Here is a 16,654-nt window from a genome sequence, read left to right as displayed (position 1 = left end):
TTCAGTTCTAATGTTCAGTCGTTCAATTTTTTGTGGTGGTGCTATATTTGGCCTATTCTCCCACCTCACATTCTCCACATCTGCCTTTCACCAACTCAAAACCGAACATTCACTCTTGTTGCACCTCTCGCGGAAATTTTCTTTGAATTGTTCAGATATTTGGTGTGTTGCGATATGAGCACCTTTGGCGCTGGTGCAAAAACCATTTGTTTTCTGTGTCCAACCCTACGTAGATCTCTGATTGAATGCAACACAAAAATTGATCCGATGCTGGAGTTTCTGGAATAACGGAGCTTCTTTTCCAATCATTCATAGCATATCCCTATAAATAAGAACATGCAAGTACTGGAGTTTCTAGATTAACTGAGCTCCTATCCCAATCATTCATAGCATCTCCTCATAAAGAAAAACTTACAAGTACAGATATGTTATCATGAATTGAAAAGACTGATAACAGTGTAAGAACGGTTCTGTGTGTACTAAATCCGCTCTCACTGGTAGGTTCTTTTATGTAATTTGGCCCATCTAGTGCTCTTGCTCAAAGTACTACTTGAGAGGGGTGGGTTTCTGTTTGTAATAGCTCGGTTTGACATTGGGGCCTATCCATTGGTTTTGTCCAAATTGTACACGTGGCCAGTTGAGGTTCACTCTGACTAATGGTCCCTATTCAGCCCCATCTCTTTCCGTACGGCGAAGGTGGTGAGGTATACATGGGAAGGTAAGCGGGACCGTCTTGCACTACTCCCTTCCCAAATACTTAATTTATATATTAAAGTTTTCAGTAATTATTTATTCTTTTTTTATAAATATGCTTTCAATAATTATTTATAAATGCATTTTTATTTTTGTTATTTAATAGAAAATTATCAATAATTATTGGAGATTAAACAATTATTATTTAACTTTTGAAATTTAATTTATTGTACTTATTGTATTTTTGTTATAAATTTATTTTTAGTAATTATATATTTTTTATAATTTATGGATTAAACTATTATTTAAGATTACAATATTTATTGACTAATTTAGGATATTTTCAGTATTTATTATATTTTTTGTAATTATTGTACTTTTTATTATATATCTATTACATTTTCATTATAAACTTATTTTCAATGATTGTGTACGTTTGTTATAAATTTTCAATAATTATTGAAGATTAAACTATTGTTATTTATTAGAGATTAGACTATAAATTTAGTTGAAATTGGTCAAGTCCGCAGTTTGACATTCGAAACCGATTGACCATTAGCGAAAATCCACCAACTTGGGTTGTATTGATTTGGGTCTATTTTTGGTTTAGTTTGTTTTTTTTTAATTTAAACTTAAAAATTAACTTTAAATTTCATAAATTATAATGATATTATTAAAAAATAAATTACAAAAATTAAATCTATGATATAAAATATTTTAGACTAACAAATATGGGAATTTTCCCTTTTCCATATTAAAATATTAAATTAAAAATATGAAATATTAATATATATTTATTCAACCAAAGTCGATATGAAATACTAGAAAACCGACCAACTCGGGTTGAGTTTGATCGGATTGTTTGTTAAAAAGTTAAAATATAAAACAATTATATACTTTTATGTATTTCTATTGTTTAATTTTCGCTTAGCAAAGCAAGGGTCCTCGTCACCATGCCTCTCCTTGCTCCATTATCCCAACCCTGCATTCTCTTTGACTATATCTCCTCTCCCCTTCCCAATACTCCCATTAAGCCATGTCACCCAACTACCTAAAAATATTCCTATAATCCTTCTCTTAAGCTTTCTCATTTAAACCAATTGGAAATTATCATTGTTGCCCCACTCCCTAATCAATTCCTAAAATGCATCCCCCCCAATCTATGTCCACTCTCCCTCATTTTAAATATTCATATTAATTAATAAATAGTTAAGCGTGGTTAATATTTAATTCCACCCATATTCAATGAGTATTGAATAATATTATTACCAAAAGTTAATACATACAATTATTAAATTAAGAAAAATTAAATATTTTTATTAGTACGGTTAGTAAAATACCAAAAATTAATAAATTTTGTTATCAATTAATTCATTAACAACATTTTATAGAAATTGAAAACTCTTTAACTAATTTCTATAAATTTGAGAATTATTTTTAATAATTATCAAAAAGTATAAAATTTTGGTTATTGTTATTATTATGATTAATAACCAAATACAAATGGGGGAACAAAATATTATAATGTTAGAAAATGAAATTATTAATTAAATTATATTGAAAATAAAAGATAAATTAGTGTAATTTTGTTAGTAAACTACCAAATAAAAATATATATTTAATAACAATTTAAAAAATCAATAAATCCCCATAATTACACGAATGTAATAATTTCTTCAAAAATTTTCATAAAACTACATTTTTGTATAGTAAAATTTTTGAAAAAGGAAATTATTTGTTAGTTTATATTAGAAATTATAAGATAAATTGGTATAATTATGTAAGCAACCCATTTAAAAATAAAATAAATTATTTAATAAAAATTTAAAAAATTTTGAATAAATTTGCAAAATTACACAAGTATAACAAATTTTCACAAAATTATATTTTTAATATTAAAGATAATTTAGTGTACTCAATATATCCTTTTGATCATTTCTATCATCAAATTGAATATTGGGTTGACGGGGATAGTGTTTTCAAAACTGGATCAAACCACATGGTTAGACCGGAAAAATTGGGAATCAGACACTGTTTCTCCTCAAAATTGCTTTGTCCAAAAACCGTTTATTTGGTTAATGAACTGCTGAACTGGGCGGTCGAACTGTCAACCCGGATAAATGTTTTTGGCCTATTTTGTTTTTCTAATTTTTTATTTTTTTTGTCAAAGCGGGTCAACCAAAACGGTTCCCTATCCGATCCAATTTAAAAAACCTTGGACGGGGAGTGGGTGCCTTGCCTTGAACTTGGCTTGGTGTGCCGCATGGCTTGGCCTAAGGCCCGACCCACGGCACAACACAAGACCGTGCGGGCTCAAGTAGTGGACCATGCCAAACCGACCCCCCAAATTATCCTAGAGGAGGGAGGCACAGCCCGGGATGCCTCATGCCGACCCAGCATGACCCAATTTACACCTCTACTTGAACCCATCCAATATTGGGGACGGGGCAGGAAAATTCGAGGATTTTCTATCCTTGATGAGGAGTGAGGTGCTTTCCCCTTGAACTCACCCGACATTGAAGAGTGGTTACCTTGCCCTGAACCCGTGTAACACTAGCGACGGGGCGGGGATGGGGTAGAGTGTCTTCAATTTGGGGCAGGGAAAGGGATGGGGTGCCCTACCTTGACCCCACCCTATTGTCATTCATATATAATTGTTAATTATTAATGGAATTAATAAAAATGTTAGTTTTTATAATTATTTTTTATTTATTTAAAGTTAATCAAAATTTTATTTTAGAATAATAAAAATTAGTACAAATTATTAATAAAACTAAATTTTTTGTTCATATTCAATTAACAATAATTATTTTTTATAAATCATTAAATGAAAAATAAAATTATTAAATCTTTCAGATTTTTCGGTGCATCGCACAGGTCCCTACTAGTATATATAGCAAGACAATACACATCACCATGCCTCTCCTTGCTCTATTAATCCCACCCTACATTCTCCTTGACTCTCTCGTCTCTCCTTCCCACCATTCACATATTGCCAATTCAGCACCCTTTCTCTCAATTTCTTAATTAATTCAATATATTATCTATAATATCTCCCCTTTCTCTCCCCACAATTATTCACGTCTCACAATCTCTTTACCCACATAACTAATCTCCTTATTTAGCTCATCTCTCTCTCTCTCTCTCTCCATGTATGCACTCTCCTTAATTAGCTTAATTCTCTCTCATGATGCCATGTCACCACCCTTTTAATATTGGTAATCAATTACATTCCATATTTGGATACTTTATCTCATTAGTGAGATATGCATCTCATAGACTAGAACCAATTACTATACCTTACAGAATTGGATAAAGTATTTTGGGAAGATTTTGAACAGTCTTCCATTTTCATATATTCCTCTTCCATTGACAAGAACAATATGAACTTCATTAAAATCTTGAGTCAAAACCTTTCAGACCTCATTCTTGGTTGTATAACACCATTGATTTATATAATTAACACTAATTAATGTAATTAGCTTTATTTACATAATTAACAATAAAATGGTTAATTAAGTTTCCATAATAATTACTTAATTTACACAAATTAATTTACTGAATTTTTAACACTTTAAACGTTTACTTTATTAGGTTGCTTAATAAAACTTAGTTAGATTATTTAATTAACAAAATTACTAGGGGATGACAATTTTCCCCATCTTTGCTGGGTACTCAACCTCCCCGACCTAATGGGGAGGGTGGGGATGTGGATTAATAGGGGATGAGGATGGAGTGTGAAGTCCCTGACTTGCCCTACCCCAACCCTAAGTATACATATTATATATTATTTACATTATATATACATCCAAATATATTGAAAATATTATTTACATTTAAAAAATTTCCTTTGTTTATGTGAATCTATTTTTCTAAAATACGTTTAATTAAATTTTTTAATTAACTTTAATTACATAATTAACAGTAATCTGGTTAATTTCGTTATTTTACTTAATTAAAAAATGAAGAGAAAGGGTGTTGAATTAGCAAAATGGGAGTGGTGGGAAGGGGAAAGGAAGGGGAGTTAGGGAGGAAGGGGATTTGGAGAAAGGAGAGGGTAATTGACGTGGACTGCTTTTCTTTATGTATATTATAGATTATTTACATTATATATATATATATCAAAATATATTTAAGATATTATTTATATTTCAAATTATTCTTTATTGTAAGTAAACTTATTTTTCCAAATGATACTTGTAATTAATAAAGTATGGAGGGTAACTTTGTATGGGTGATTCGGGTCCTACAGAAAACTTGTCTTCATTAGGGATCAAGGATGGAGGGTAACTTTGTATCTCTAGCAGTGGTCGGGGTTGGGGTTGGGGATTCGTTTCATAATTGGGGTTGGGAATGGGGAATATGGTCTTTGTCCCGAAGCCGCTCTGCCGCCATTCAATTATTTAACATAAACAATAATTTACTTATTTTAATATTAACTAACAACAATCATTTAAATTTAATTATAAATTAATAATGACTTATTAACAATAATTATGGTTTAAATAACCTTTAATTAATAGTAATGATGCATTTATTATTTTACTGTGAATTACTTCCCTTCGATCTTATTATTTGGTTTTAAAATTTTACCTCGCACAGGGCCTTGCTAGTACTATATTATAAAGCGATTAGGTTCCATGTCAGCAGTCCTCTCCTTCTCCCGTTCCCCCCTCTCCTCTCTCCCTTCTCCCTTAGCCCTTCCATGTAGCCACATGGCAGCCTTCTCTTCTACAATATAGTGTCACTCCAAATCTCTCTTGATGTTCTCAATCAAGTAGCCAATCCCCTCATTAAATTTATCCTAAACAATCTCTCCCACCTAAAATTCTTCCTAAAACACCCCTTAATCTATATTTCCACATGGCAGCCTCTCTTATTCACTAGAGTTCCACTCCCTCTCTCTCTCTCATGTTACCAATCGGCTCAATCCCCTCCTAAAATTTCTCCTAAACAATATCTCCCATCTAAAATTCCTCCTAAGACACCTCTTAATCTATATTATAAACAAAAAACGTGGATAAATTAATTTGTAAATTTTTTATATTTTCAATAATTACTGATATTATTGAATATTCTTTTGTAAATATCAACATCTAAACTATAATTTTTTGTAATTTTGGTAAATTGAAAAATTTAATTACTAAGAATTACTTGCTCAAAATTACTGATTTTGGTAATTTATTTTCTGATTTTTTTGAAAACTAATTATTAAAATCAATAGTTTCTAAAAAATGAATAATTAATTTAAGTATTGATAAATACAAATTTAATAATGAAAAAACATCAATAATGTTTAGCAATAAGTAGTTATTGTTATTTTCATAATTTTGGCCAATTTATTAATATTTAATGATATTATCAGGCTAGAATTAAAAATTCTCAGTAATTTTTTAGTTAAAATTAACTTCAATAAATATAAATTTGTTTTTTATATTTTCAGTAATATTGATATTTACTATATCTTTTGAGCAATAATTAATGATTTTGTTAATTTAGTGAAACTTAAATTATAAAACTTCTTATTTTTCAAATAAATAATTGGAAAGTTTTAATAATTTTCATAAGTATTTGGATACTACATTTATAATTATCATAATTAATGGAACTATATTTATGGGTTGGGGGGTGTTATAGGTTTAGGGGATGACCCCCAGGGTAGGAATGACAATGGGTGGGTTCAGGGCGGGGATCATACTCCCTATCCCAACCTCAAGTTTTAAATTAATCATTGTCAAAAATTTTAGCCTATGTCCCCAATCCTTAATAGAGAGGGCTTCTCCATCGGGGACCTGAATCCCTGAATTTTTTAATTAAATGTTTGTTACTTATTTAAAATAAAGGCAAAATTAAAATGCAAATAATATTTTTAATGTATTTTGATATGTATAATATACATAATATTATAAATAACATAAACAATGTTTATATTTAATATAATATATACACATATATTTAATATATATATAATTGGGGTTGGGGCAGGGTGTGGACTTCACTCCCCTTCCCGGCGTCCCCAATCAGGCATTCCTATTAATTCCATTCCCCACGCTATATCCGCCAAGGCAATTCTCCATCACATTCATGCCTGATCGAGGAGGTTGGGTACTTGGTAGAGATGGAGAAAATTGCCATCCCTACCCCTGGGTTGTGTAACTCCATAGAACAATAAGTTTTAAGTCAAATTCTATCATTCAGTGCATTGCACGGGGCCTCGCTAGTAAATAATATTAGAGTTGTAAAATGGGTCGTCCCAGACTGTGCCTCCTCCTCTGGGATATTTTGGGGGTCGGCCCAGCACAGTCCACGACTCGAGCCCATGCGGACCCATGCCTTGTGGGTCCATGCCATGGGTCGGACTAGTTCATTGCCAAGTCTTAGGCCTGATCAGGCCAAAGCTATTTATTTAAAAATCTTAACATTTTTATTTTATATGAATTTTGATGTATACAATTGTTTATATATACAATAATTAAATAAAATAGTATAATAAAATTGAAAACAATTGTTTATTTTATTAATATTATATATATATATATATATAGAGAGAGAGAGAGAGAGAGAGAGAGATGGGTCATGTCACAAACCGACTGGCCAGGTTTGTGAAATTGAAATCCCAAACCTAACATGACCCATACCATCGTACCGTACCACAACACAGCCTATAAACCCTCAGGCCAAACTAAATTGGGCCAGCTCAAAATCATACCAGGTCATAGATGGCATGGCCCGATTTACACTTCTAATTATATATATCATTTAGCGCGAGGCCTATCTAGCCAAGCCATGTGCATCTCTTAATACACCGTAGAACCTTGGCCCGGCCCATGATTACTTTGAACTTGAAGAATCACTTTCGTTATTCCGATATATGATTTGATTGAACTGTTGACCCCGGAAGTTAGCCAATTTTGGAAAGGTTCACAGACTCACAAGTCGTCATTCGCCATCAGGTTTGATGGACGAAAACGACCAAGTAGTAAGGAGTAAGGACCAAGGACACGCCATGATGATCCGAACTCCCAAGTTTCAAGATTAACCCCAAAACGTCTAACAGCACATCCCTGTATTAAGAACATTTGCTGCTGATGATATTATCATTTCTCAGTATTATCACTATTATCACATGATGATGTTCTCAATACACGGCGAGATGTGATGTGGGACTATGAATTTGTGATGGTAATGAATGGATAAAAGAGTAAATACGATGGATATCTACTTTCTAGTTTCTACTAATATTGTTTTTTTTTTTTAATCTCAAATATACATAAAGGCCAAATGGAGATGTTTCAGTCGAGCTATCAATGAATTTGAACACTCACTCTATCAAGCGCCAGCCATTTGTATTTGTATTAGATCACGTGCATCTCCGTTGGTTCATTTCATTTTCATTTTTTATGAAGTTACAATATTTTTTATTTTGTTTATTTGAATAAATTAAAGAGACTCTCCTTGTACTACTGTGGGTCAGTGATAAATACCTTCTTAATTTTCATTTGTGATAAATATACCTAGACTTTCACTTTGCAACAAATGCCCCCAAACCGTTAAGCTAAATGATGAAATACATTCGATGTTCACCTAAACTTTTCTTATTTTATTTTACTTACCTTTTTTTCTCTTAAACCCTAATTTACCAAAATTACCCCATTTTCTCTAAGCAAAACCAACTAAAATTACAAAAATCGTTTCTCTTATCTTTTTTTTTGATTCATTTCACTCACATTAATGTATATCATCATCATCTTAAAAATATAAAAATTATGCATTCCTTTCTCTAATAAATCAAAATGAAGCAAACAAAACCATAAATTTATATCTATCAGAAAGAAACCTCTATCATTTCATTTGAATATTGAAATCAGCCAAAAATCTGTAAGGATTTATTGGAGAAATTGAGATGGATTTAATGCTATATTTAGAAAACCAATCAAATCATAAATCATTCAAAAAAAATAAGGAAAAGGTAATCTGTTGATTTAAAAAATTTAAAGATCTTAATGTGAATCTTTATCAAAAAGTAACTAATGAAATTATAATAGATGGGGGTACTTGTCGCGAGATCGGCTTTAGTCAGTGCAAGGCCCATTGGAACACTATTTCGAACAGTCTTTATAGCCTTGCATTGGGAAGAAATGGGATTCAGTCGGTGCAAAGCCCGTTCAAACGACCATCATAGCCTTGCATTGGGAATATCTCCCCATGTAATAAAGCATAGAAGTGCGGAGATGTTCCCGATGCAAGCCTGTAAAAGTTGTTCGAACAGTGTTCAAACGGGCCTTACACTGACTGAAGCCGATCTCCATAGAGAACATCTCTAGACTTTTATACTTTATTTCATGGGGAGATATTCCCTGTTAGAATGGATTTTGCACTGACTGAATCCGGTTTCACTTGTTGCATAGTGAAATTTCATCGAAAGTGGAAGGTCAGGAAGTATTTGTCATTAATCCCATAGCACAAGGAGTTTTTGTAATTTACTCATTTATCTATTATTTTGGTCTTCGGTGTTTTAGTTGCAGTCTCTTCCCATGTTGGTTTTTATGCTAAAGACACTTTTTATCGACAAAAAAGGAGACAACGGTTGGAGGACAAGCAAATATTTGCACGATCAACTTGGTTTTTGGGAGAGAAATTTAGATACACTTGGGGGCAATGATGAGTTATATTCCTTGCTATTTACATTAAAGCAAGAGAGAGAAAGAGAGAAAGAACTGAAAATTTCAGCTTGGAAAACTTTGACTTTATCGATTACAGTAGATTTAGAAATTGGAATGGGATTTACCAATTCCTTGAGTCTCTAGATCCCTTGTTTGGCTTGGATTATGCATTAACGGTTTATCTAAATGGTCAGACCAAATGATTGTGGATCAATACTTTGGCACGGATATATAGTTGGCTGGTTGGATAGTTTAAACAAAACGGCATATGAATCTTACTTGTAATGGTGTTGTTTAGAAAAGTGCAAATACAAACATATACAGTACAAAAAAAAAAGGTTTAGAAGTATCTTATACAAGATTTTGCATTATACATATATGTATTTGCATTATTCCCAAACTGAACCTTAGGGCCGAAAAGATAACTTATGTCCTTTGTCTCGTCATCATACAAGTTTCTGCCAAAAATGTCATGCCACATGTCTAAAACAAGCGCTTATATGAGTTGATTTTAAATCAATAAATTTAATATTAATTGGCTAATATCATCTATTTATTCTATACTATTTACAGGCGGATACTTGTCTTTAAATCATAAAAATTGAATTTAACTTTTTATAATGACTTCAATTTTTATTTGTACACATGCATGATACGTACCTTTTACACTAATATTATATAAAGCTAATATTTACCTTCGATTCTAACTTCCATACCAATTATAACATTAAAATCCAAATAACATATATTATATATGATTAGTGCTTATGTGCACATATTCTATGCACGCGCTTTTACACTAGTTCAACAATGGTGTTAAGACTAAACTAAATAGGTTGATGTTAGGGCTGTTCATAAGAAGGCCCAATCCGATCAAACTGACTAATTCGGATCGATTCAACCTAAGTTGATTGGGTTTTCATCAGCACCGATCGATTTCGAGTTGTACAAATTCATAAATCGATGATTTGGGTCGGTTTCGATTTTCACACAAGAAAATTGAAACCGACCCGAATAGAACCGACTTAGTTCCGACTTAACTAAAAACTGAAATATCTAAAAATATATATTCCAATATCTATATCTAAAAAATATATATTATGAAATATGTCAGATATATATTTCCAAAAAATATATATTCCAATATATTTGTATGTATATTTTTGTTTATATATGTATTATATATATATATATATATATTCTAAAATACATATTTCAGTTTTAAATATATTTTCAGAAAACTAGGTGACCATGGGGGGCATGGATGAACTTAGAGCCGAAACCGACCCAAACCAACTCAAACCGACTAGGTCGGTTTTGCTTAACACTGGGTCAGTTTCGGTTTCCATCTCTGGTAACCCAATCAGGTCAGGTCGGTTAGAAAAACCTCAATAAACCAACCCAACCCGACCCGTGAACAACCCTTGTTGATGTGATTACTGAAAAGGGCATGGGTGAGTGGTTGATCCTTGCAATTATACATTTGATGCTTAATTTGGGTCAGTCATTTAATCCTTTATGTTGTGGAAATAAGAGACTGTGACTGCTAGAAATAAGACTCAACGTTGGCTAGTAACAATCAATTACAAGTAAACACTTTAGCAGTCTTTGTAGTTATGGCAACTGATAGTGATACGTCAGCAATTTGTTGGGTTTGCATCTGGCCCCCACATACTTGCCCCCAAAAACGTCTCACCAAATCGGAATATGACGCGTGTTATGACACATGCGCATTCATTTCATGGCCCCCTTTTGTAACCCACTCACCAGAGATTAACCCGGTTGAGTTCCGCCAGCCGACGCCAACAGCTATATCGGTAGAAGGTAAGTACTCTGTAAAATTTTTCTCATTCGTTTTCTAACATTCACAAATCTGAACCCATCGGAGAAGACAAAATTATAGTGCTGCTGCTGCACCACCAGTACCGGCTTCTGATCCAGTGTGGAGCAGAGGCATCGGAAGAAGAGGACGCTGCTGAAGCTGAGAGATCAGTACCAGAAAGATATCGTGTTGGATTTTAATCTCACGAGAGATTAAATCCAATGGGTTTGATTGATCAATTACATGAGAAATTGCATCTGCACACTTGATTGAAAAAATCAAATTTTCTCTTACAAAACCCAGTTTTGAACTTGTCCCACATTGGAAAATTATAAGTTTTGTTTTCAGTATGTCAATGGAAGCTGATTTACACTCCTTAGAATTAGTAGAGGAGAGTATGGGGATTCGATACTGCGCAACGCGTGCACACGCGTGTGGCTTGCGATGGGCGGTTTTGGTTTTGGTTTTGGTGCGTTGCTGATCATTGATCACCGTTGATGAGATCAACGGTCACGATTCGATCGGGTGTGATCAAGAGGCACAATTCAAAGTTAACAGTCACCAACTGTTAAATACTTTTTAAACAGTCACAATGTTTGAAATTGTGACTGTTCAAGGTGCCTTCTCTAAACCAGTACCTACATTTTTTTCATACCTCTTCACAAATTATTTAAGGAGCATGAATCAGACTCCAAAACACACAATTTTCGAAATTCACTATCTCTCTCTCTCTCTCAATCCGGTCTGTTACAGTCTCACAAAAGGTTTATTTGAAGATTCTTCAACTTTGCTGGTTGCAGATTCTCGCCCAAGGCTCTGTTGTATCCTGTGAATGAATTTGCCTGTAACCCAACAGCAAATTCAGTAAAACTGAGTGGGGGCAAATAACGTTCTAAAGACAATGTCTTCAAACGCGCCTCAGAACTTCTCCTCCAAAGTTACAATGACCCCATCTTCTTCCCAACAGATTAACCAGTAGGAACGCTTGTCAATCATATTACAGGAGATGGAGAAAAGCACCCACTAGCAACAACAGCAACAAACTTCTGTTGAATTTCCTTTGTAGTCGTTGTAGACCTCAGGTTCCTTTTGCCAGCCATTGATCGCCGACCTCTTATTACCGGCACTCTTTCCATATTTTTCTATCTAGGGAAAAGTTTTAAAATGTATGTTATCCCTCTCTCTCTCATTGTTCGGCGGTTCTTAAGCTCTTGAACAAGACTCCACAAAAGTAGAAAAAACCTAAACCCAGTGGGAGCAAATAAAAAAAATCGATTTTCTGAAACATACATTTTCTTTTTGGGAATTTTAAACTTTCAATTGTATTGCAAATTTTACATGCAGGCGGAAGCCCAAGAAGCTATTATTCAGAATCTTACGAACCTATGTGATGTGGCCGAGGCTATGTGCAAGGCGTCTGATGAAGGCTTGAAGCAATCTTTCTTCGAACTTCCGATATGGAGCACTCCCTGTGGCCTCATGGCCTCTCTGTCCGACGAGTGATCTCTTGCATAAATGAATTTGATCATAATTCTTTGTAATGATTGCCATGTATTCTCTCATGAAATATTCAAATTAAAGGTTCTTTGTCAATATTCCATTTTTCTTTATTAGTATCTACACTGTAATACCATCTCTCTCTCTCGGAAGAGGCAGTTGGTTTCAGCAATGGTAAAATTTTTTAAGTCTTAGACTGCATTTGCCTCTCCTTATTTTAAAGACTTACTTCTTTTTGCAGTTAAAAGCTCGGCCTTTGGCCATTTTAACCGCAAAAAGGAGATACATGAATGTTAGAAACGGCATCAGGGGGCTCCCACTCTGGCAAGTCCAGATCTGTAAATGTTAGAAAACGAATGAGAAAAAACAAACAGAAATATATATAAGAAATGAAAAAAAACTTACAGAATACTTACCTCCTGCCGGTATGGTCGTCGGCATCGGCCGGCAGAAATCGACTGGATTAATCTCCAGTGAGTGGGTTACGAAAGGGGGCTGGCGCCAAGGATTTCAATTCGAAGTAGAATGGAGTATGGGAGAAGAAACGCTTTTGGGCAAGAGAGAAATTAATGGAGGTACATTTCACGACGTGAAATGAATTTCGCACGCATCTCGCTTAATGCGCGTGTGTCATGACATGCGTCGCGTTCCAATTTTGTGAAACGTTTTTGGGGGGCAAGTATGTGGGGGGGCAGATGCGAACCCCAATTTGTTTCTCTCTCTATACGTTAATTGGCTTCTAATTTTTGGGCCAGGCTAGTCTTTATGAGCCTAAAATTTCAGATACTCGACCTGGTCCATATTATGTGCGGTCTCGATGCAGGCCCAAACCGGCTTCGGCTTAGAAGTTGGAAGAAAAAGCTTTAGCATGAATATATCTGGGCAGCAGGGCAGGGGCCAGGCAGACAGTGCATTTTTTTCACGATCTCTTGAAGCTTTGCATTGGGAATATCGCTATGAAAAAAAAAATATAAATAATTTTCAATGCACCGCTGTAAAAGACTGTGCAAATAGTGTGAACTCAACTTGTGAGCATTGAAGTCGGTCTCAGTCAAGAGCCCGTCATTCATTTCTCCAAAGAGGGGAAATGGAAGAGGGTGGTAAGTGGTAACCCGTATCGGATGAGTTCAAATCTGCGCTCCACTGACTCTCGCCCCACAAATGCCCCACACGCCCGTTCGACGCCATCTGTCCCTTTGCACGATATTCACTTATCCCGCGTGAAACTTCCAAAACATATGAGTTCAAATCTCAAAACACTATTCCCACTCCCTCTCGAGTTCGTGCATCTGGTCCCCTGATCCCTCGTTCTTCTCCCGTTATCCGAGTTCTCTTCTCCTTCTCCGGCACCGGCGATCATTTGGAGGTACTCTCCAGTTCTCGTATTTGAACTTTTTCACACATTTCTTATTTTTTTCTTTTTTTTTTTATATTTTGGTTTTTCAGAAATCAGAGAAACCGGCGGCAACAGTGCCTTTACCGGAAAAGTCAATTATCAGAGGCAATAGCATCCATTACCAGAAAAGTGGATTCAAATAAGGATGCTTATTACTCAAGTGGCTGGCCAGATACAAAGATGAGCATTAGCAATTGAGGCACATAAATCAAATGCTCATGCATGTCAATAAAATATCAGAAAGGAAGGCATACGCATTGCCGCTAACACCGTCGGAAAGCCCCACTTTTCTCGCCAACCCATTCTTCCATACAACTTCCCCTGCCTCCGTTGCTGCATCACGGAATTCCCTGTCACACGAGAACACCTACAAACCACACAGTACACATGAACGAGTCAGTCTGGTCTCAAGTCTCTGAACCACAAAAACAAAAATCGTTGCCTTTTGAATTAGAGGTACATACCCAGGCTGCATTGCATAGGGTGATGGCCATGCCGGTGGCACGATGTGACCACTGCACCAACTTGTCCCTTGAGTTGTCTTCACTAGATGGGTAATTGCCGCTGTGGGGAAATCTGTTCTTCATCATGTACCTAAAGGTGTCCTTAACATCCTCAGCGTCTTGCACAGGCACATCCTTGTTACCCGGATTATCCCGGAGAAAAAGCACTGTTGCCGATGTTTTATTTGATTTGACATAAAAAACAAAATATCAGAAAAAAAAAGAAAAATGTGTGAAAGAGCGATGATACGAGAGATGGAGAGTACTGTGACAATGAAATGGTTGGATGATCGCCGGTGGTCGTTGTAGATGGCCAGTGGTTTCTTTGATTTGAAACGAGAAAATGAAGTATCAGAGAACAGAGGTTTAGCTGATTGAAATGAAAAAACAAAATAGCAAAACAAAATATGAGTGTTGGAGAATACCTGGTCAAGGTGAACTCACTAGAGCGGTCGCCAATGCCGGAGAAGGAGAGCTTGGGTGGAGGGGAGAAAAACAGGGTTAGGGGACGACCAATTCAAGTAGAGGTATCGGTTGAGGGGGTGGGAATGTAGAAATGAGGGTTTTGCCCTTTTGGGCTAACGGGACAAACCAACGGCCGTTCCATTAGCCCCGCACGCGGGAAGCATTCTCGCATGTGAATGAACAGGTGTCGGACACTCGAAGTGTGGGGCGAGAGGCGGTGGGGCTCAGATTTGAACTTGTATCAGATATCTAACTATTCATGACTGCACCTTTGATGGCTTTTAACATATAACTTAACACTTTAATACCATATATCAGCATACACCATATCATCTAGATGTGCTAATAAAGAAAATGCTTATTACACGGTGAGGAGATCACGAGCCTATTTGGCGTGTCTTTTTGGGAACATCTTTTAATAGTTATAACAGTCAAATGATGCATTGAGCTTTTGCATGGAGATTTGAGCAGCATGAAGTGTGTTTAGTAGATGTACATATTTCCATGTTTTTTCGCATGAGAATAAAACACAAAAAGCGCGAGAAGCTTCATTTGAATTGAAGTTTCTTGAAAACAGCTCAAAATGAGTGTTGGAGAATACCTGGTCAAGGTGAACTCACTAGAGCGGTTGCCAATGCTGGAGAAGGAGAGCTTGGGTGGAGGGGAGAAAAACAGGGTTAGGGGACGACCAATTCAAGTAGAGGTATCGGTTGAGGGGGTGGGAATGTAGAAATGAGGGTTTTGCCCTTTTGGGCTAACGGGACAAACCAACGGCCGTTCCATTAGCCCCGCACGCGGGAAGCATTCTCGCATGTGAATGAACAGGTGTCGGACACTCGAAGTGTGGGGCGAGAGGCGGTGGGGCTTAGATTTGAACTTGTATCAGATATCTGACTATTCATGACTGCACCTTTGATGGCTTTTAACATATAACTTAACACTTTAATACCATATATCAGCATACACCATATCATCTAGATGTGCTAATAAAGAAAATGTTTATTACACGGTGAGGAGATCACGAGCCTATTTGGCGTGTCTTTTTGGGAACATCTTTTAATAGTTATAACAGTCAAATGATGCATTGAGCTTTTGCATGGAGATTTGAGCAGCATGAAGTGTGTTTAGTAGATGTACATATTTCCATGTTTTTTCGCATGAGAATAAAACACAAAAAGCGCGAGAAGCTTCATTTGAATTGAAGCTTCTTGAAAACAGCTCAAAATGAGTGTTGGAGAATACCTGGTCAAGGTGAACTCACTAGAGCGATTGCCAATGCCGGAGAAGGAGAGCTTGGGTGGAGGGGAGAAAAACAGGGTTAGGGACGACCAATTCAAGTAGAGGTATCGGTATGAGGGGGTGGGAATGTAGAAATGAGGGTTTTGCCCTTTTGGGCTAACGGGACAAACTAACGGCCGTTCCATTAGCCCCGCACGCGGGAAGCATTCTCGCATGTGAATGAACAAGTGTCGGACACTCGAAGTGTGGGGAGAGAGGCGGTGGGGCTCAGATTTGAACTTGTATCAGATATCTGACTATTCATGACTGCACCTTTGATGGCTTTTAACATATAACTTAACACTTTAATACCATATATCAGCATACACCATATCAT

General features: G+C 35.6%; 1 protein-coding gene across 4 annotated transcripts; it reads right to left on the bottom strand.

Annotated features, from left to right (window-relative positions):
* Positions 1 to 11,785: 11,785 nt before the first annotated feature.
* LOC104591428 (lanC-like protein GCL1) lies at positions 11,786 to 15,204 on the bottom strand. Of its 4 annotated transcripts, none has more exons than XM_088904463.1 (6): positions 15,000 to 15,153; positions 14,841 to 14,897; positions 14,536 to 14,741; positions 13,092 to 14,438; positions 12,562 to 13,011; positions 11,786 to 12,420 (listed from the first exon to the last, which is right to left on the bottom strand). In XM_088904463.1, coding segments are annotated over exons 2-4 (366 nt in total). In that variant the 5' UTR covers positions 14,842 to 14,897; positions 15,000 to 15,153; the 3' UTR covers positions 11,786 to 12,420; positions 12,562 to 13,011; positions 13,092 to 14,279. The 4 variants fall into 4 exon arrangements, 3 of the variants coding, with proteins under 3 accessions (XP_088760589.1, XP_088760590.1, XP_010248544.1); XM_088904464.1 differs by having other exon boundaries at positions 11,786 to 13,011; positions 13,092 to 14,235; positions 14,326 to 14,438; XM_010250242.3 differs by having other exon boundaries at positions 11,786 to 12,682; positions 13,468 to 14,438.
* Positions 15,205 to 16,654: the final 1,450 nt, after the last annotated feature.

The sequence above is a fragment of the Nelumbo nucifera genome, chromosome 4 (assembly GCF_055504915.1).
Source record: "Nelumbo nucifera cultivar China Antique chromosome 4, China Antique-T2T, whole genome shotgun sequence".
Lineage (NCBI taxonomy): Eukaryota > Viridiplantae > Streptophyta > Magnoliopsida > Proteales > Nelumbonaceae > Nelumbo > Nelumbo nucifera.
Note: the sequence above shows the minus strand (reverse complement) of the source record. Positions and strands in the feature narration are given on the sequence as shown.